General features: G+C 37.8%; 1 protein-coding gene across 4 annotated transcripts in view; it reads right to left on the minus strand.

Moving 5' to 3' along the window:
• Window positions 1-1,026: 1,026 nt before the first annotated feature.
• TRABD (TraB domain containing) overlaps window positions 1,027-21,715 on the minus strand; it is a 31,716-nt gene continuing 11,027 nt past the window's right edge. For 3 of the 4 annotated variants that reach the window (XM_064702766.1, XM_064702768.1, XM_064702767.1), the window contains exons 2-10: window positions 20,083-20,145; window positions 17,871-17,949; window positions 15,081-15,247; window positions 14,098-14,238; window positions 11,520-11,630; window positions 9,983-10,122; window positions 8,548-8,720; window positions 6,820-6,931; window positions 1,027-4,286 (exon numbers count right to left, since the gene is read on the minus strand). In XM_064702766.1, the coding sequence (XP_064558836.1) occupies window positions 4,112-4,286; window positions 6,820-6,931; window positions 8,548-8,720; window positions 9,983-10,122; window positions 11,520-11,630; window positions 14,098-14,238; window positions 15,081-15,247; window positions 17,871-17,949; window positions 20,083-20,106 (1,122 nt within the window). In that variant the 5' untranslated portion in view covers window positions 20,107-20,145 and the 3' untranslated portion in view covers window positions 1,027-4,111. Of the gene's footprint in view, window positions 4,287-6,819; window positions 6,932-8,547; window positions 8,721-9,982; window positions 10,123-11,519; window positions 11,631-14,097; window positions 14,239-15,080; window positions 15,248-15,384; window positions 15,522-17,870; window positions 17,950-20,082; window positions 20,146-21,715 lie in introns of all 4 variants that reach the window. The other variant, XM_064702769.1, reaches the window with a different exon arrangement.

Consider the following 21,715-nt stretch of genomic DNA (forward strand, 5'->3'; position numbering starts at 1 on the left):
CTTCCAGTGGAAACACAGACATTTGAATCCACTTCAAAAAGTCAATTTTTAAATTTTGTTCAGTATTTGGTATAGAAAAGACACCTCAAATGTGTCGTGGGCCAGCAGTGTGCAATGCCATGCTGGTGAAGGATACGCTCCCAAAGCAGGCAGCTGCCTGAGCCAGCACTGCTCCAGAGCAGAGCTGCTTGCAGTGTCCTCTGCCACTGCCAGGGACAGCACAGCACTACAGTATTTAAAGTTTTTTCTTCCACCTAAATGGTTTTACCAGCAATCCTTTGCAGCCACTGCTCCAATTGCAACTGGAGGGAACTTTGCCTGATCAAGGAAAAAAGGGCTGCATTTTGCTTTACACACAATCAAAAAAGATGGACCACTGATTGACAAAGGGTACACACAGATGATACATTATCTGTATGGAATACAGCTTATCATATATATGAATACAGGGTCTTTGTATTAATATATATATTTTTAAGTAATGGTCATATTGATTTACCTGTGTCAATTTGAAATATAAAGCTCTTTGCCATGATTCAACATCTTTTGCACTTAAAGGATCTATATTTCCCAAACAGAGGACAGCACTTTAGGTACAAATGACTGTGCCTGATGTAAAGCCAATGTTGGAGTGCTCTGCTGGACTGGGACTACAGCTGTCAGCTCCTTGCAAGACTGAGCACTGGAGTCATGAAAAGCAACAACAACAAAGTCAACTCACCATGCCTAACTCTGAACTCTGAATTTAGGTTCTCACATGGCGCAGACAGTCTCCCTGTGTGTTCAGTAGGGCAGGGAAACTCATCCTCTTCCTCTTAACCAGTTACATGGGGTAGGTGGAGAAACTCATTCCCCTGCTCCAGCACTACACACAGATGCCCCTCAGCACAAAGTAATTAGTTCAACTAATGTTCTCCAGGAAAATGTGTTAGGTAGTGGAATTATCCTGTACTAGATCTAGCTAACCAGTGTTTGCTCTTAATAAATATACTGGTTAATTAGGAAAATAAATACCTTCAACCGAAATGGTGGTTAAAATATTTTATTTTTTGTATAATAGAACATACTGCTGTTTACTTTAAATCACTTTAAAGGCACACATTGTTAAAAATACTTCAAATTTACATCACATGTACAAATGCATAAAACAGATGTACATGTCACCAAAAAAATACAATATGGCTTCATAAGGTTGAGGTGGGGCTGGGACAATTCAACATAGACTTAAATTTTACAGGATGCTGCTAACACTGAAAGAATTGACTAGAACAGAAAAGAATGGACCTAAACCATGGATTATGTTATATAAACAGTACAACACATTGAATACACAACATCAAGAATCTGTGTATGGATTAATAGAATTGTTAGTTCTGCAAATCCATCACTTTCCAGTGCCACTGAATAAACAGTGCATGCGTATGATCTGCCAATTTGCAACAGTGGGAAGATAAACTGCAAATTCTCCAAGAAGTTTTCTGAAGAATCAGCTGATATGGTTTGTTAAAAAATAAAATAAAACAAAAAAATAAAAAGATTGAAACAATAGACTTAAGGTAGTGACTGGAGAGTATAACTGAATGACAAATGGACACCTTAGATGGTAATCACTTTTGGCTAAAAAGCATAAAACAAAGTCTACAAGAATGCTCCATGACAATCATTTAGCATTAGTCCCACCCAAGATTAAGGCTCCTATCTAAAATTTACCTTAGATTTGTTTTCCTTTGTGTAAAATTACCTGAGCACAGATATCAAAGATCTACAGAACTTTTAAAATAGCTGCAGATACTTTAAAAATCTGTAGATAACTTAAAGCAAAATATCCATATATTTAATTCTACCAGCTAAATATTCTCAAGAAAATAACCAACAGAACAACATTTTGGTATGTCAGTAAAGACAGGAGAAGAGTGAGCTTAAGCTTCTGCTTTCATCTTTTAAAAAATGTACATAAAATGTAATAGAATTATTCAGATAGTACTGCTTAATTGTAAACAATACATTAAATGTTTTTAAAAAACAGGAATCAAAATTTAGGCAGTCACTCTACTATTCTATAAATTGTTTACAAATACTGCTTCTCCTCTTGCTAGAGATGGCTGGTGGTTTCTTAAGCACTAATAAATAGAAAATAAAAGGACCTGCCCCCACTGTTTTCTGTATTATCATTTATACTTTGTGTCCTAGAAGCATGAATTGCTGTCATTCTCATTTGCTAAGATTTATTCCCTGGACACCTGTAAGGCCCAGACCCAGAAGAGCACCTAGCATCACCTTAAGAGCTCTGCAGAATCGGGTTAGATTCAGTAAGGTTTAAGATAAACATGCACTTTAATCATTTGCTGCACTGGAACTCATACAGTTCTCAAAGAGCAAGCCAGAAAAGCATCAGGTTGCATGGACAGACCAGCTCCCAGCAAAATCAAAGCCATCACAGAGAGGAGCATCAGGCCCTTAAATTTAAAAGCTCAAAGAAGACTATACTGTACAGAAGACAGATGTACATACTTTTAGCAAACAAGACTGTAGAAACTATTTCCAACACAAGCCTTTGGAAATATACCCCTATTAAAAGTGGTTTCTGGACTTTATTGAACCAACTGAAAAACCACAATGAAACACAAAACACAACATCACCTTTTCCTCCTCCTGCCTCACATATTGGTTCCCATCTTTCATTCCCAAAAGAAATTAATACAGATAGAAACCTCACTTTAAGCAAGGAGCACCTGTGTATGAGCCTGAGGAGCAAATGGGACTTTTCCACTCAAATACATTGGGTTAACTTTGATATGACAATGTTACCTCTGTTGTTGAATCAGGACTAGCTGATTGCCAAGGGCATTTTACAATCACTGACAATCCTATAAAAAGGGAAGGAACCAAAAAATTCCAATGAAATATGAAGCTAGGATTAAAAAAACAAAAGAAAGAAAGAAAGATTGATGATGGATGAGTGTTCCAGATAATTAAAAAAGAAAGTAACAGCAGTCTGTAGTACCCATAATTCTGCATATAAATAGCAGGTAATCCAAATAAAATGCTACATTTGGTTGAAAAACTAAATTGAACACTGCTTTCCTATTAAATAGATTAAAATATTCATCCACCAAGAAATTACATTGATAAATAAAGTATATTCATGTAGCAAAAACAAGGGGCAGGTTAATTCCAGGCTTTTTATGCCAAATATGAAAGGTCTGAGAAACAAAAGTAAATTGTACAGTAGTTCTAGTCTCTTAAATTTACAATACTGGAACCAGCAGGATTTGGCTAACTAATAGTTTAAATAAGCTAATCTAAAGGAACAGAGTGTCCTGTAAACATCTGACACAAACCACACTGCATTCTGATGGGGTGGCTACACCTTCTCTATGCAGGAGAAAGACAATTCAACTGGTGGTGGTAACAAGGGATGCAATCTAAAGGCAACATTCCTGTTCTTCAGTAAGGCTTGTAAAAAATTTGAGCCGTGTACGTATGACAGCCTGTACAATTCTGAAATTTCTGGAAAGCTCTTAAGTTTAAAAAAAGCCTAAATGTTTTAGGTATAAAACACACATTGAGAAGATGTCCTTTAAATTATGTGTAAAAGTGTCTGGCACCAGAAACAAACACTTGGTATTATTATACCTAAGAAAAAAGCAAAGAATCACTCAAGTGTCCCTGAACTTCAGAGGAGATGCAGCTGATTAGGATACTTTGTGTTGTTCTTTCCTCTGGAAAAGGAGCCATGAACACACACCCTTTAAGCTGCCTGTACTACATCATCAGTTTTATATATATATATTATATACAATGCATATATATAGTGTACATGTATATAGTATGCATATATAATATATATATATATATATTTGGATACACATTTCTTTTACCTCAATCTGGAATCATCTGGTTTCATGCAACACACCTATCAAGAATCAAAACTATTAATTAGATCATAGCTGGTGTAACTTCAGTACCAAATCTTTTATTATATAGTGATTGAGTGTTGCTCAGCATCAATCAGGTCTGACTAGAATCCTCATCCTTCAGTCCACTTCATGCATTGCCTCCATCGCCCTTTCTTCAGCCACCTTCTTCACAGAGAGCCTCTACTGCTTGTTCACTGCTGAGGCATCTCAGTCAGCCTCTGAAGATAGCTCTGTGTTGCTGGCATTGAGAGAACAAACTGAACTGTCCTGTGACCTATTCGGTAGCAGCTGTATCCCAGCAGTCCAAACACTGTTGCTTTTAAAACAAATTTGAAAATCTTACTTGAAGCTGATGGAGGAGGCACACTGAAACAAAAGACAGAAAACAATATTAATATTTGCATAGTTGGAAACAGTAGGCATTTTCCAATTAAAAGAAAGAAAAGGGATTGTTTTCTCCCCTTCCTTCCCAGTGCAGGAAATTTTCATGTAACAGATGCATCATGAATGAACAAGGTATTCTTTCATGTTCAAGGGCTACATACAATTAAATAATAAAAATTAATAAACACTAACAAAGCCCTTTCTACTTATGCCACTCTTAATGGCTAGGAACCTTTACTTGTCCATCACCCTGCTAAAATAATTAAGTGAATATTCAGACTTTCTGAAGAATACTAAAAGAAAATATTGAGATTTTCACAGAGCCGCTTGGAAGCCTCTGCACTGGCCACCCGAACCAGGAGGGCAGAGGACAACAGGCACACCAGGTCTGCCCCCCAACATTCAAGCAGTCAGTCTCACTGTGGGCATATGAAGCAAACAGTTAATATTACCTTCCCAATAAAGTTAACTTTGAGAGCACAGCCACATGCAAGTGCAGCCCTGTATTCTCACTACCAGGCTCTGCACCCACAGCAACTCATAATCCTCTCACAGGCAACTCAGAGGTTTCCATTAACTTTCAGAGGAGCCTCAAGTTATCATTTATTTATATCCAGAAAAAGTTTCTAATGTATTCAGAAGTAATCAACTACAATAGTGCAAAAACACTGGATGCTCTCAAATCAGGTTAAATGTGCTGAGATAAGGATACAACTAGACTGAGTTTAGATCCATGTGCTCAAATTACAGCAACACAGAGGAGAGTTTTAAAAAAGTGTATGTATTGATCCAAGAATGGTGTAAAGGTATCTCTTTATATGTTCTTATACCTTTCTCTGCCTACTCTTTCTCAATTCTAATACCTCACCACAATTTTAAAAAACCAATTAATAACAGCTGATCAGAGCACAGTGCTAATAATGCCCAGGTCATGGATTCAGTCCCTATGGGCCATTCACTTATGAGCTGGACTCAATGATCCTTGTACATCCCTTCCTACTCAAAATATTCTGTGGCAGACAGTAACGTCTGGAGTCAGGCTTGGAGTCAGGTTCAATGCATGAACTTAAAAATTAGAAATATATGTATGCTTTTATCCAGCAAACCTTCAAGTTCATGTTCCAACTTCTAAAACTTAACTAAATATCTGAGAAAATCTTAAAAACTTGCCATCTTAGAGCAGTGATGAACACTAAACACACAAAAGAAAGCCCTAACTCTGCTCTGCAACTGCAGTGTAACAGCAGGAAGGGCAAAAAAGTTGAAAGAAAAATAATTTGCAAATATATCACTCTTATGAATGTCATTTGCTTCAAATTATTTCAGAAAATCAAGTTAATGCAATATTAATGCCTTATGTAAGATACTAGTAACTCTTCTGCTCAGTTATGGCACTGACATGGTAAAGACAATCAAGTCAGAGCCTAAACTTTCATGAGAAAGACTTTCTGTGCAGGCTTGAAGACATGCACTTGGTCTTTGGGCTGTTCAGTTCTGTGCTGTCAATGATGCAACCAACAGCCAGCACACAACTACACAGGTGATTTGTGAGGGTGCAGAGGAAAATGGACATCTAGTCTGTGACTCCAGGGGAGGCTGAGAGTTATAAATGGAGAGTTATAAATGGCTAGGCAGAGCTTCTATACTTTGCATTCTTGAATCCAGAAACAAAAGTCTCTCTAAATCATATTTTAAATGTCTAAATATAACATTTATGTGGATGTCAGTCTTTTCTGGTTTTCATAGCCTCTGAAGAGATGGGTGAGGTGATTACATTAATACAATAAACAGATGTGATAAGGAAAGTGTGAATTTCTGAAAGACTCCATAATCCTAAAGCCCCACAGACAAATACTACTAGGTTGTATTATAATCTCTCCTGTATTTCTGAAGTCCTGACCTTTGTGGCTTTATGGGATACACATAGTCTGAATGCTTTGGTTCTTCAATTCTGTCTTTTACAAAGCATATATGTCTACCTTAATAGGTACTTTGAAGCAAGAGTTCACAAGGTACATGGCTTGAACCAGCTCATAATTAGTTAGGTATACACATTAAAAAAAGTCATTACTTAGACAAACACTTAAAATAGGATACAAGCAACTGCAACACTAAGCTTGCCAGAACCAGCAGTGTCCTGACAAAACAAAAGCTTTAAATCCAGTGATTTACATTTACCTAAGTTAGACTAAAACCCTTGTTCTGTTTTCACCATCTTTAACAGCCCTCATTTGAATTTCATTTTAGAAGACTTAAATTAATTTTCTGTCCAGGCAAGGGCATATTCTCATCTCTACTTCCCTCCATATTCAACTTTTTTTTTTCCTGTGATTTTTTTCTTTGCTGTCAGCACAATCTGCAAGCACTGCATAGCAAGTCAGCAAGCTGACAGGCCGGGAGGACAGCAGAGATGCTCCTTCAAGCTGTGACAATCAACCAAAAAAACTACAAAGAAACTTCTAATTTTTAGCAAAAGAAGCTGTTATATCAACATGTAGGAAAGCACAACTGTTACCTCATTATTTCCTGGATCTTTAAGTCAGAATTCCAGTTCTTTTCAATCCCAGGTACATGACCCATGCCAACAACACCAACTACAACAGCTGGGATATATTTTCTAGGTTCATCTGAGAAAAGAAAGATGAAGAGAAAGGAACATATCTGTAAAAGAACTATATTTCAAGCTATAAAGAAGTAGCCAATGTGTGAGACTACAAAATTGATTTTTCCAAGATATAGGGGCATTTACTACCACATATTGAAACCCGGTTGTTGCATACTGATCTCACCAACTGCCTCTTTCATTGAAACTCTGAAAAAGTCAGCATGGTTTCTGGATTTTCAGGAACTATTTAATTAATAAATAGACCTAGCCAGTGCTCATACTTCAGCCTCAGGGTGACAGGCTCAGCAGATGCAAGCTAAATTAACTTCTTTCCTTCTCTGTGTAGGTCATGTTTCTGTGCTGCTCAAGAGGAACATCCCTGGTCTTTGCCGTCTCCCGAACACAGAACTTTCTCCGCCACTTTGGACAGCGGCATTTGGCACACAAAGTGTAACAAGATTTGGGCTCACAATCAGAGAACAATGCTTGAGACCACACCTGTTCCTCTGAAGCTCTCTGTCAGAGACCTGGCCTCAGCAACTGCAAACCCAGGCCAGAGACATCCAGCAGTTAGCCAGCAACCATCAGACCAAAGCAACATGTGCCAGCTCTCACCCTCACCTCCCATCTACCATCCATATTTCACAACACCCAAAATGCGGTTTCTGGAAGTTTTCCCCAATGAGAAATATGGCACTGTGCCACAATAAAATAACTCACAAAAAACTTTCTAAGGAATAATGATCAGGCTGCTTTCCTATGAGGAAAATTCTACATAATATATAAATATAAAATACAAGTTCTACTGTTTTGCTTTAAATATTCACCCTTGATTTTTCCAGGAAAAAAGTAAACGTGAAGAGCAGCCAGCCTCAAAATGGAAAAAATCTGTATTGAAAACACTAGAACTATTATACATATTTACCAAATTAGTTTTTCTAAGTTTTCTTTTTCTCAGTCTATTCTAGAGTTGCTCTAAAGCAGAACTGCAACAACAACAGTTCTGCACTAAAGTGCAGAACAAACACTATCTTCTTAAGATATTAAGTAAAAGGTAACACACTTCAGTAGGCCTAACTATAGGAAGGGCATGCCAATTACATATGGCAGCAGAATACTTCCAAAGATTAGTCAAGTACTATTTTTCTACATGCCTATACCTTGCTGAAATAGCAGTCACATATGATTATTACTGCCAGATCATCAAAGTTCCTAGCAGCCCAATTTACAATTATAAAAAAAAAACTATGAAGAGTACTGAAATTAGAGAATTAACTTATCAAGAAATGAGACCCTCAGCAGCCAGTGACAACAATGAATTTGGTGAGAAAACGGGACAAGCAAGATAGAAGACAGTCCCATACTGTGCTGTCATACCAGATCCCTGCCTTTTGAAATGGTTGTCTGGCTAATTAGTACTTACCACTTTTAAACAGCACAGTGAGAAAGGAAACATAATTTAGAGTCTACTGCTCTAGGTGGTTTCAACAGAAGCCTTTTTTAATTTTTTTAAGCATTGTATCTTATGTGACATGTGGCATTCACGAACTGAACATCCCAGATTTCCTGAGAACTGAACTTTGTACCAGTACACAAAGAACACCTTGCTGGTTATAATCTCTGCTTTAAAACAATTACTTTCTGAAGCTCGAGGTAGTTCTATCTGCTTTGCTGCTTGCTTCAGCATGTAGGTCAAGTAAATATCTCGTTCAGAGACAATCGTTCGATGAAGATCAGGGAATTCTCCAATCATTTCTGCCATCATCTGTTCCAGTAAATCCTTCTGTTTGCATTTCTCCACATCATCTTTACTGAAAGAAAGGTAAGTTTTCTCAGTACCTATTACGCTTTTAAAGGTCAACATAGAGAAACTAATGAATCAAAACAATTGATGGGTGCTACAACTAAACACAGTCTGCAGTTCTCTTCCCCCAGTTTTCCTCTCCAGAAGGAAAATAATCTCCATAAACCTGTAGAACTTGATACCTAACAATACCTCTGCAGTGAAGGGAAAGAAAAGAAGTCACTTGCCTTTAGCCAGTTCAACTGGATTTTCTCCTTTCCCACTTTAAAAGCTGGCAACTCAAGTCAGCAAAACCACTAGGGCATCAAAGGCCGGAGTTACCGTGGTGCCCCATTTTCAGTGTGCATCAATAAGCTTAGAAGAGCCTACACACAGCTCTTCTGAGGAAACAGATCTGATCACTAAACACACAGATACTCTACTTAAGGAATGAAAAAGGCACACTGTAATGCACAGTCTGAGGGCATGGAGAAACATCTGCAGGTTCCCAGTGTCAATCACAGGGCCATGAAAGTTATAAACCAATTTGCAGAACAGAAAAATAGCAAACAGGCAGGAAATGCAAAAAAGGAACTGCAGGAGTAAATGTAATGAGCTTTTATTCTTTTCATAGATGCTATAAACCCTTCTGTTAGCACCCCTAGCTGTGGGTCATAGCTTGTGGCAATGACATTATCTGGTTTAGCATCACTGTCTATCAAAGAATGACGTCAAACAGGCTTCCTTTAGTTCCCAAGATGAAAAGGACACTACAAATGTCAGCAGGGCAAGCTAAAGGAGAAATGCTAGCTTTCAACAGACCCAGAAACATCAACAGACTGACAATTTTGATGTTGAATTATTACTTCATTTTTCATCCAATCTCATGTTAATGACGGGATGTGGAACTCTTAAAAATATACAAATTATTGCACTGAGGCCTTTATTCTCTTATTTACAATATCCCCACACAGTAGTGAGAAAGATTTCATTTTTTGCATAATAAAATAATAATTTAAATAAATTTTTAAAGTATACTAGAAATTCTTCAGCATCAACTCTTACACTTCACCTGGAAGTAATGCATTGAAAGACAAAGGAAGACCTGACAAGATCAGAAAGACAGCTTTCACTTCAAAAATACATATAATTGCAGGATAGTTTGTATATTCATCCCTCTCACTAACTTCAAATTTCATTGCATCAGGCTGGGTACCCTCATACTAAAGTCAAACGGAAGAATTGAATAATCCACCCCAAACATAAAACATATGGGGTGCTTATTCATACCTGATGGGGTCAGATAAGAAGCAAAGGCCCCAGGCAAGCTTGACTTTTTGCCAGAAGGAAAGTGCAGCAATTGCTCTCTTAAATGTAACAGGGATGGGCCGGTCACCAAGGTGGAATTTACAGAAAGGTACTTTACTGGCCTGAAAGGGAAGATACAAATAACCAGTCAGCATTTCATACTGCAGCACAGAACATTCTTATCAATGAACAGTGAGGATTTACTGTGTTATACAAGGTATCTTAAAGAGTAAGATATTTCATACTTCAAGATAAAAAAACTATTTTGGCTTTGCAATAAGTAAAATTTACAAAATACTACTACATTACTTCATAAAGGAATAAATCCACTACACAATGCAGTTGGTATTCCATTAAATTGTAATGCCACACCCTTGAGGTTACTTGTACTGAAGCACAAAGCTTCTGAATATTTACTATATAAGATGACAGTGTGGCTCAATATCTATCTGGGCCTGAATAAAGTCTGAGGTGAACCATCATTGGTGTCATCATTTTGCTTTCCCCTAGGATTTGTCAGGATCATCAACCTTACATTTGTTCATGGTAAAAGATATTAAAGAAAGAGCTTATGAGACAATAACTGATGCCAGATATCACATAATAATGGGAGACTTGGCTGTAAGCTCACCCTGACACATTTTAGCACAGTATGGAATTTCTAGAAAATTCTTTTCTATGGATAGTTGTTTAAAAATTTCCAGCAATCACTTTAGAATAGGACAGAGCTAATTCTTTTTCTTTCCTGCTTAAAATAGGAAACACTTAAAAGTTTCACTTAAATGTTTCATTCTGGTCTAGAATGCTCAAGAAAATAAACCTTGAAGAAGTTTTCTTTTTATTAAGGGTAAATATAACAAATGATTCCAGATTATTTATCAGCAATGTCTCTCAGATTTCCTTACTAGTGCATAATTTACATTAAAATAGCATGATACATTCTGCAAGATGGATGCACATACAGAAAATAGTGTCTCAGTATTCCCAGACAAAAAAATAAGAGTAATGTAAAACACAGCTACTATTTAATTCCAGTATCACTGCTGGCACTAGTACAAAAGGTGACATTAAAAGACCATACAGGACCAACAGATCAGTCAGATATTTGACTTCCCCAATCTCTGTAGATGAATGGAACATTTCAGATGTCATTAATCCTTTAGAGCTGCTTTTCACAGCCTGAAAGCCTGACACATCAAACAATGGGACCAAGATCAATACTGAGAATTCAAAAATAATTATATAAAAGAAATTAAATCATTAATGAAAACAAATGTCTTCAGAAATATCATCAGGAAAAAGCCTTATTTGAATTGCTTTCCTACCACTTATGTCTACAAATCTTTGTACCTTAAAGTACAGTTTGAAGTCAAAAATTATTTTTACTACTTCATTGGCTTCAGCAGAGGTATGGCCAGAGTGCTCTTTTCTAGGCAATAGCAAAATGGTTTTATTGAGTTCAGCTCTGGAAGCAAAAGGCAACTAATCTGACCTCAGAAAAGCCATCTCAAGTTCTCACCTCTTTGAAAGCCTCCCTGAATTCTCCTCCTGGGGCCATTCCCAACTGCTCTGTGATGTGAGCAGAAACCTTCAGAAGCAGCATTTGCATCAATCCAGACATGACTCCGTTCTGGCAGAACAGGGAGAAAAACATGTTAAAAAAACAGGCTGAAGAATGCACTGTTCACAGAAATGAAAAAACCCCATTAATTATTTTAATGAAGAAACAGCACTGAAGCTACATTTTGGGGCCAATTGCACTGATCAATACAGCCCGTATGTCAGTTTTTATCAGTTTACCTCACTGTGTGGCCAAAGTATTCTGCCTCGCAACGAAAATGTACAAGTTTTTGTACATTTTGATTGTGTACAGGTTAAGAAAATAAAGAAGGATAGTCAGATTTATTTCAGTCTGTATTTACTCTGTGTGCTTGAAGCAAGTGTCTGAATAACTTAATGGTTGAACAGTTCTGTGGTATGGACACAGAAGGGATAGTGCAGGAAGCCAGGGAGAAGGTAAGAGAAAAGCCTGTCTTATCAGTTTGGTTTGAGCCAACTGGTACTGCACATCTCCAGGTTATCCACATTTGAGCCAGATACCAGTCTGCACCATGTTGCTTTGCTTAATGGAAAGCAAACAGGTTCTCTACAAAGGACTGTAAGGGTTTTGAAATTCAAGGAGGAGCTAAAGGAAGTCTGGTTTTAACCTGCAGCAGTTGCTTGATAAGCTGTGGATGCCAATGATCCATTGCAAATACGTATGTTTCATGTTAACATTGTGCTCAACTTCCAGCTTCAATTAAGAGCAATGAATCCAATTTTTGCACTTAATATTTAATGTGGTTATAAAAAGATACCATTTGGGTTTTTCCCCTCATTTCCGAACTTAAGGATAAAAGTTGAAAGCAGCTTTGACTTTTAGTTTAGCTTTTGGGCCTGTCTCATTTCAATAAGAGGAGGCAACTAAGGCATAACTGAGCAACTTACCAATTGGCCTGATGTTTATCAGAGAAAAACAAAGACATTATAATTTGGCATGAGACAGTTGGACTGTTCTTCCTGGTTTTCCCTATATAATCTATACTGTTAGTGATTCAAAGGGAAAAGGTTGGGGAATTTTTTGGTTGAGACCATAGATAGAGAAATACATTCTTTAAAAGGTCCAGTGTTCAAATTTTATTATTTGCATTATTCCTGCAAATAAAGGGAAGGAGAATAATACTGAGCTATAAGAACAGGAAGGATCTTTGCAGTACTCTGTGGCTTTGGAGCTAACAGAGTCTGTTTCCTACTGTCTGCATGCAAGATCACTTCACGCCCTGGTAGGAAGTGGTAACTGCAAAGTTGCCAACCTGACTTTACATCACAGAGAAAAAAAAGTCTGCTATTTTGTTTTCATTGTCCTTTTCCTCTTTACACAACATAAACTGTTGCATTTAGCTTTGATATAAAGAAAAAAAGTTTCTGTGCCTGATCACAAGGTCAGAAGTCGCCCAGCTATCCATGTCGCCCAGCCACATGCATTTTGGCTACATGCATCAGAATAATCCACCTTACCTACGATAAACAGATGCAACAATTCATGCAACATGCAAGTGTTTTGCAGTGTCTTTTCCTTTGATAGGGCATAAACAAAGAAAACAGGAAAGACACATTATTGCCTCCCTCATGAGTCAGAAAGCCAGCTCTGAGACCCTGTGTGAGCACACACACTGCATAGCCCTGAGCCACTGGAAGGGCTTCTGCATGCATGCAGATTATACTCCTGTGAGGGGAGGGCAGAGTCCTGGAAATCCCCCAATTACATCAATAAAGCAATTGCAATACACAGTTACCACACAATCAAAATAACAATCTACAAACTTCTTCATCCAACTGGACATGCAAACTCTTTACTACTGATCAAGCACTGCCATTCTAATGAAGTGTCCTGACATTTTTAAGTCAACTTTGTGTTGTTGCACTGTGCCTAGCTTAAAATCACTCAAATACAAGCTAGCTAAGTGGAACCGAAAAAGTATGGGATTTTTTTTTTTTTTGCACAAACATCCAGACATGTCCACATCAAACTGCCAGAGTAGTTAAAATTTGAAGAGAATCCCACACTTTTTAGCCCAAATTTTTCATCTAGGGCCTACTGTCAATTACAAACTACTCCAAAGACAAGTGGATAGGTAGGAATTAAAGAGCAATACACTAGGTTGAAGAAGGAATGCAGCTAAACAGAAAATACCAAAAGTAAGTGCTCTTTAATAGTTGTGATACAGATTGCAGGAATAATAATCCCATTTAAATATATTAGCAGAGCATTGCAATTGCAAAGTTAGACCTGTGTCCTGCAAATGGAGCAGCTGTTAAATGCAGGAGGACCCCTGTCAAGGTCAACAATTTCCCCAGCCAATCCCCTTGTGAAAAGAAAGCCCTCAATGCTCCATCTGAAAACAGAAATAACGCCCAAACCTAGATTTGCCACTTTAATAGTACTCTCACCTACATCAACAGTGTTAGGTTCCCAGCTGGTGGGAACACTGGTTTTGATTGCAATCTGACAAATTGTTCTCAACACAAACCTTTAATTCTCACTGTAGGAATCATACCTGTTTTATAGCTTGTTGAAGTTTTTCCAGATTTATTTCTTTGGCTTCTTTCAGTAATGTCTTTTCATCCATTTTTAACATAGAAACTCTGTACTGGCACAGTTCCACCACAACTACATCAGGCTGCACTTCTTGTATTGTCTGAAAAAGATGAGTTTATTTATACTGCTTTAGAAAGGAATAAACATAAATGCAGCCAATATCAATATTTTAAAGAGAGACAGGACCTTAAAATCACATTCCAATAATAATTTTAAATTAAAAAAAAAGTAGAATAGTAAATAAGAGTTCTCCAAATAACTATGCATTGACAAAAATATTAAGGAAGGTGACAGCAAAATGTCTTAGTTACTGGATGCTTTGGGACAGGATAATGGTGAACATACTGTGCTGGGGAGGGGAGCAAGGAAGAAACACTTCAGGTTAAACTTTTCACACTCACAAAATTAATTTGACTGTTCTCTGTGGTATTTTCCATCTGAGACAGAATACACTTTGTGCCAGAACTGTCAACCCTGCTTCTTACAAGATTTCTCCCCCTCTACCTCCTGAATAAAGGCAGTCTAAACTGCAGAGTTTGCAGGAGGTACCATATGAAATAGTTCCTACTTGCACTAGGGCTTCAGATCTATTTGCAGCTTGAGAATGGAATCCAATTGTTGTGCAGGATGGTTTTATAGCCAAATACTACCCAGGCACTGTAGTGAGATTTCTACTTTCAACACTGATGCTGTATTTGCCTTTTTTATTGAAGGGCAAATAAAAATATTTGAGCTGGGAGACCAATGTATTGCATGAAAAATTATTACTGTAAATGTCTGCTTCTCCTCCCATAGTGCTGTTAGCCTCCAACAGCCAATTACATAAACCAGAGCCTGAAGGTTACAGCACAGAACCAAGTCAGAGAGCTGGACTTCATTCTACTTAGTGCTAAACTGAAACATTATAAAGATGCTGCTGAAGGGCTCACACTGAGTATTTACCTTTACTACATCCTTTTTGCTGCTGTCACTGAAGTGGGCTGTTCCAACCACATACACTTTAGAACCATCCTCAGTATTAAGCTCAGTCACAGTGTTTGGTAAAGCAGGCCTTTTCTGCCTCTTCTTCAGCTTCATCTCCAGCAGGATTTTAAATGCATCTGCATCAGCTATAAATGTAAAGAAAAACAGAAAAGAAAAGCACACATGATATAAAGTGCAGTTAAGTAGAGACAGAAAATAAAAATGTCGCCACTAAACAGCAGAGCAGAGCTAAAAGGCCATTGATTTACCACTGTAATCTTACATTCAATTCTGAAGCTACATCATTGAGAGTGCCATCACTGGAGAGGCTGCCTCCAAGCATGGGTCTCAGTCCAGGTTTCCTACCCTGTGGACACTGGGACAGGTTGTCCACGCAGTTCAGTAAGGGAAAGAGAGAAGCTGTGTGGCAGGTGAGGTGGACAGAGAAGCAAAGAATACTTAGAAAAGGTATACACTAAATTAGAGAAAAAGAAAAAAAAAGCATTTTTTAAATTCTAAACCCAAAGTGTTCCATTTTGGGATTCTTATCTATATAAACCATAGCAATACATGGACACTGGTGTGAATATGATTGGCAAAGTCACCTCCACATATTGGCACATATAGGATACCTACAGTACCAACCTTAGCCTTTTCTGGGATTAACACACCAGAGATCAGTACACAAAGGAAAATTAAATCTCAAGAGATATTTAGGTCAGGAATTCATTCATTCTTCCCTAGATTCAACAACTATTTAAGATCAAAATGGTACAAAGTGAATTTAGCTTCTCTATGTCAAGCTTCCTGTAAGGAAAACAGGAGGATCTATCAGCTTTGTCACAGATGCTCATTGCCAGGCAGCCTCATTGACTGAGACACAGAAGCTTTAACTCTTTATCAATGAGAAATTAAAGTTGTTTTGAATGAGTCATCTTAAAGCTGTAGTGCATCTTAGGGAAAAAAATATCAAGCAGGAAAGCAGAGTTTTGTTTCCAACCAACTCTCTTTCTCTGGCAAGCTGCTGCACAAGTTAGCAGAAGTCTCAAGTGGTCTCCAGAAGCCTGGAATAGGATCATAAGCCCAGGGGAACAAAAAAAAAAAAAAAAAAAAAAGATTAGTGAACAGTTTGTAGGCAGGATGTCAAAGATGCAGATAAATTACAGCCTCCTACCACACATTCATTTTCTGAATCTGCTTTAGCTGTGTGGCTCTGGCCCCAGCTGTGTCCCACAAATACTACTCTTGTAAGACTTTATGTAAAAAAAAACAAAACAAAACAAAAAAACAACCCCAAACCAAAACCAACCAAACAAAAATCCCACCAAATTAGGAGAAAACCAACCAAAGAGAAAACCCAAACCCAAAAACCAAAAGCAACCCTTCAACATCCTTAGCATTTGAGCAACCTGCTTCTTCATGGTCAATACCCAAGAACACGCAATCAGTACTGTTTGAGCTATGAAAATGTTGCTGCCAAAACAGATGGTGATGCTGAGGAGAAGGTAAGAAAAGCATGACTGAAAAAGGAAGTAGAGGTAAGGCTGTTGCATTTGTAGCCCTCTCAGTCACATAATTATAAAAGCAGCCATAGCAGATGAACAAAAACCCACCTAAGCAAATATCCTACCTCCCACTATGGTCAGAAGTGGATGCCTAATGGAGAACATAATACATGGGGAAGTGTGTGTAATACCTGCCTCAAATGCTTTCCTAGCCTAAAGCCATTTATGATTCAGATTCCCCCATCTGAAAGTGGTTTCTACACATTTGGTAACCCTTAGAGGGTGTAATTTCTATTTACTTTTCAAGCTTTCACCTCACACATATACTCAGTACTGGATTGAATAATGTTTCACATGAAGAAAAAATGTGATAGTGGTATAGCACCAGATGTTATAATTTAAGGACACAATTAAGGAAAACATCCTCAGGAGCAGCTATGTTTTTTATTGAACCAACTTCTATACCTGGGAAAAAAGCCACATAAAATTTAATCGGCTTCTTTAGGTCTGCATAGCTTTAGTCAAGGCTGTGTTTGCTCCCATGAAAGCTGACATCCCTAGGAATTATTCAGCAGTGTTATTGTTACGCACCAATTTTCCCTAAGGTGGCTCAGAGCCTATTATTTGCCAGAAAGCACAATCTGAATGCTCCTATTGTTACGAATCAGCACCGGATACACTAATATAATAACAGTGTATCAATACAGATAAAGCAAATCCTAAGAAGCCTTTGTTTTTTTCCCCTTGAGAAATGCCTGTCATTATCTGAGCCTGCCAATAACAGGTAAGAAAAGATACTCTTCCTGGGCTTCACAAGACAGTTTTGGTTGGAATACTTGTCACATCCTGCAGTCTTGCCAAAACATTATCATGCTAGCATGGGCAAAGCTTTCCATTTGGGACAACTCATCACCATTGTATCACTAGATGCCAGACTGTCAAAGCAAACATATACTCATGCATCACTGGCTTAGAAAGCTAAGCTTAAAACAATAGCTGAGTGTACCTATTAAATCTAAAAATATTTACTTTTGAAAGTATGGGATCAGCAAACTGACAATCTACATGTCATTGCTCTTTCTCAATTTGATTTACACAGCTGGGCCTTGAAACAAATCAAGAACAGATTAAATCAGCTATGTCTTCATTAGCATCTCCTTTTTTGCCAACAGCCCTGTCCTTTTTAGGTAAGAAAAAGGCAAAGACATTTAGTTGAATACCCCTTCCAGTAAGACCACCCTCCCCAGCCCAACCAGAAACATACAGATATTCTGTGATATACTTGGTGCTCCCTTTGGGCCATCTCCTGGTGCATCAGAGGACGACATTGGATCTGCAGCAGCCTGTATGAAACAAATTCAAAAGGAGGCTGGGAATTATAATGAAATGTTTCAATAAATCTTTTCCTTTGTGAGTTTACTCAATTTGAACCTACCAATAATATTCAAGTAAATAATTTAAGCAGTGTCACAGTTCAAAATATCTGTGATTTTACAACTATTTTTTCCTAGCTGCCTGAGTATGCGATAGAACATCTTAAAAATGGACTACTTCATGCCTATTTTAAGAGATAAAATTTATACCTGACACAGAGTTTTAAAATAAATGGGATTCTGGATAAAAAGAACAAATTTATCTCTAACATTACTACAGTACTACAGCTACTACAGCACTTTGTGTTGAAAACTAAAATGTGCACTGGTTATTTTATATCATTTGACTCAACTACCAGTCAGCATTATTCTGTCAGGAGTCTGACAAAGTTAATCAGTACTCACAAGACTAAACACATCCATTCTAGAAGAGTCAGGACAAGTATTTATTGGAATAAGGCAATTACACAATATGCACATCAAATCTTACAAAATTCATGCACATGTTGACTTTATACCTATCAGAAATCAAAGATACAAGGCACCTGCAGAGCTTTGCTCTCTAAAGGAACAGAAGGCAATTGAAAAAATTGACAAAGACTGACTCTTCAATATTATCCCTAGAAGTATGTGATACAGGTCTTTGGCTAACAAAAACCTTTCTGATTTTTAGTTAAATAGCAAGTTTTATAACCCATGCATAGAATTTAAATAATTCCAGTTATTCAGCCAATGTCATTCAAGCAAGAGAGGCACAGTTAGTGCAGAAAAGACTCAGAAGTAAGGGAAAGCTAAATTATAAACTACCTTTAGGCAACTACCTTAATTCAAAGTTTAATGAGGATGATTATTGGAAGAATTTGGAATTTCTGAACAACACTAAGTCAAAAAATTAGAGACAGGATGAAAATCCATCACCATTTAAGTACTTTCCAAAGGAAAGACAATATTAATGAGTCAGCAAGCAGGCAGCCAACCTCTCCTGATGCATATCAGCTTTTTAGCTAAAATGACTGGTTTATGTACTTTGCACTTAACCTGGTAAGGTTTAAAGCAAGGCTGTACAAAGCACACCCAAATGTTAAGAGCTTTCTATAAGAGTAATTATTTTCTTCTTGCATTCCATAATGCCAAACAGGAATTGTGAGAAAATAAATCCTGAGTCTTACCGTGGCCCCACTGAAGGCAAGGAAAAATTTATGATACATTTCATGGACTAAACCCAAAACATACAACAGCTTTATAATGCAAAGTTTAAAACAGTCACAGCAACACATCATCCTTTCACTACAAAGCAGAAGTCTGTTCATTGACAACTGCAAACTGCAATTACACTGCAAATTGCAATTACATTCACAAATCTAATTTAACACCAGCTCAGCCTTTGATCACAACATATGGCTTGACTACTGCTTGCATACGTTAAGTCTAGTCACAACAATATTTTGGAAAAATGTATCCATCTGTAACATATGGAATTAATCCTATCACTTGTGCTGGCTTTGTCATCACAACTGCAATGAGCACAGCACTAAGCCACCATGTTAGGAATCTGTTGTCCTTTTTTTTATTAACAGGACAAAAAAGCTGACATTCTTATACTTTGTAAAATAAAAATTTCCTGAGTTTCACCTATTATTCCAGAAAAAGGTTTTGAGATACATGGATTTGAAAGAAGGAAAGGAACAGAAAGGATAGAAAAAGAATCTCAGTTTAATGTGGCAAGGAACTTCAGCCATGTACAATGAGATTATTTGTATATAATCAATTTCTGTAATTTACTCACAAACCCTTTTTCCTCCTAAAGGTTTAGTCTCATAGGTTCAGCGATTTTATACAATTCCTCACTTGCAAGTAGAATAATAGAAAAGACACATTTTAGCTTTTGCAACTGGAGGGAAAGAGAACCTGAAAAGAACCTAAATGTATCAAGAAAAATAGCATTCAGCTCTCCATTCCCATTTTAAAAGGGGTCTCACACCTGCATTCTCAGTCCTAAGACTTTGCAGAACTTGCTCAAAAATAAGTGGAAGAACCTGGCTGATTCACTCCTGACCTTCCCTGTGATCGTACTGAGATACAAACTTCATCTCCAAGCCCTACCTCAGGCTGTTGCTCCTCTTGCATTCCTGCAGCGTAGGCTTATTTTCACCAACCACACAAGAACTGCAAGAAGTAAAAACAAATGGGAGAGAATTAAAAATTATTGGCATAACCCAGAATATCTGCTCAAGAATTGTCCAGGGAAAAAAAAAAATATATATGTCTCTACAGTCTCTAATAAAGGCTGAGTAACAAAAGCAGCAAAGTGAAGAGGCACAAATGTCACCTCTTCAACTCTACTGCTATTAAGAGAACCAGAACAAACCAACAGCAACTCCCCCAGGTAAAACCAGCCTGTTTCAGTATGGTTCTTGAGGTGGCTCAAGCCAGAGAACAGTTTCTGCAACAGCAAAAATCTTACTCAGCTCAGTCAGTAGTTCTGTCTAGTTCATATCAACTACATCAAGACAGTTTTTAGGCAGATTCTAGGAATCATCTATATTTCTAGTATTTTACTGCTGCACAGAATATGAGAGCAGTCACAATCTTAATATTCAACTATAGTCATACATGTTGTTTTATCTGCATCATGTGACCACATATATTTATAAATATGCCAGGGTTAGAAGGTCAGCTAGTATCTGTGTGACAAACCCATGAAACTGGGTTTTCAAACCCTTACTGAATGGTTTCCATGTTTTAGTTTAACAATAGGGATGAAGAAATCTTAAAAGTCCAAGTTCTCTGTGATGCTGGCAGAGTGCTGTGATTGGACTTGGGTGGTACTCTGAGGTGATTACACAAGACACTGAATTCATGACTAGAGCTCATTCTGCTTATTCTCACTGCCATCACTAATACTGAAGCACTCCAAAAAAGTGCTGCTTCTTTACTGCAGTGTTTTGTGCTACCTCCATTTGAGCTATTTCACAGTACATGGGATCAGTGTTTTGTTTTGTTTTATTAAATAGAGAGAGAGCACTCCTGAACAACTTATTCATGGAATGCATTTGCAGTCCCGCTCTGAGGAGTGGACAGACAAGTCTGGCTCCTGCCCTATGGTCAGATGAGGCTGGAGAAAAGCTGGCTGGCATTTGGGTGACAGCACACAAATGTGATGGCAATGGCAAGCCTCCCCCTTCCCCAAATACAAAAGTCTGCAGTTGGATCAGTGCTCTGCATTCCAGTTTCTAGAAAGCCATTTTACTTTCTAGCTTTGCTTAAAATATGTTTCTTTAAAAGAGCATTTGCCTGGGCAGTATGAAGCAAGTGAGTGTAATTCTGTCTACTGGCACATCTCCCACTATGCAGCAGAGGGATTTCAGGATTTTGTGCCTCCTGGCTATCCACTGCTCATGGTCAGCCAGCAAACTGGGATCACAGCTGCAGGCTGGGCAAGAAAAAAGCAGAGTGGCCAAAACCCTGGCTTCTGCATGGTCTCTAGAGCAAAATCCCCATGAAACCCAACAGATTCCCACAGCTTGAGCAGGTAACAGCTACAGACACAACTCCTGAGCTGCGAGGCAAATACCTCATTAAAACAAAAAAATACACACTGCACACAGTCCGAGAGGTTCATTAAAACAAACAATTCAAAAACATGCAAGAAGTTTGCACAGGCAACAGAAGCACTCCAGGGGCCGTGCTACAAGGCACAATTTTAAAATCAAGACCTTCCTGCCTTCCAAGGAGT

Source organism: Zonotrichia leucophrys, chromosome 1A (genome assembly GCF_028769735.1).
Source record: "Zonotrichia leucophrys gambelii isolate GWCS_2022_RI chromosome 1A, RI_Zleu_2.0, whole genome shotgun sequence".
NCBI classification, from domain to species: Eukaryota; Metazoa; Chordata; class Aves; order Passeriformes; family Passerellidae; genus Zonotrichia; species Zonotrichia leucophrys.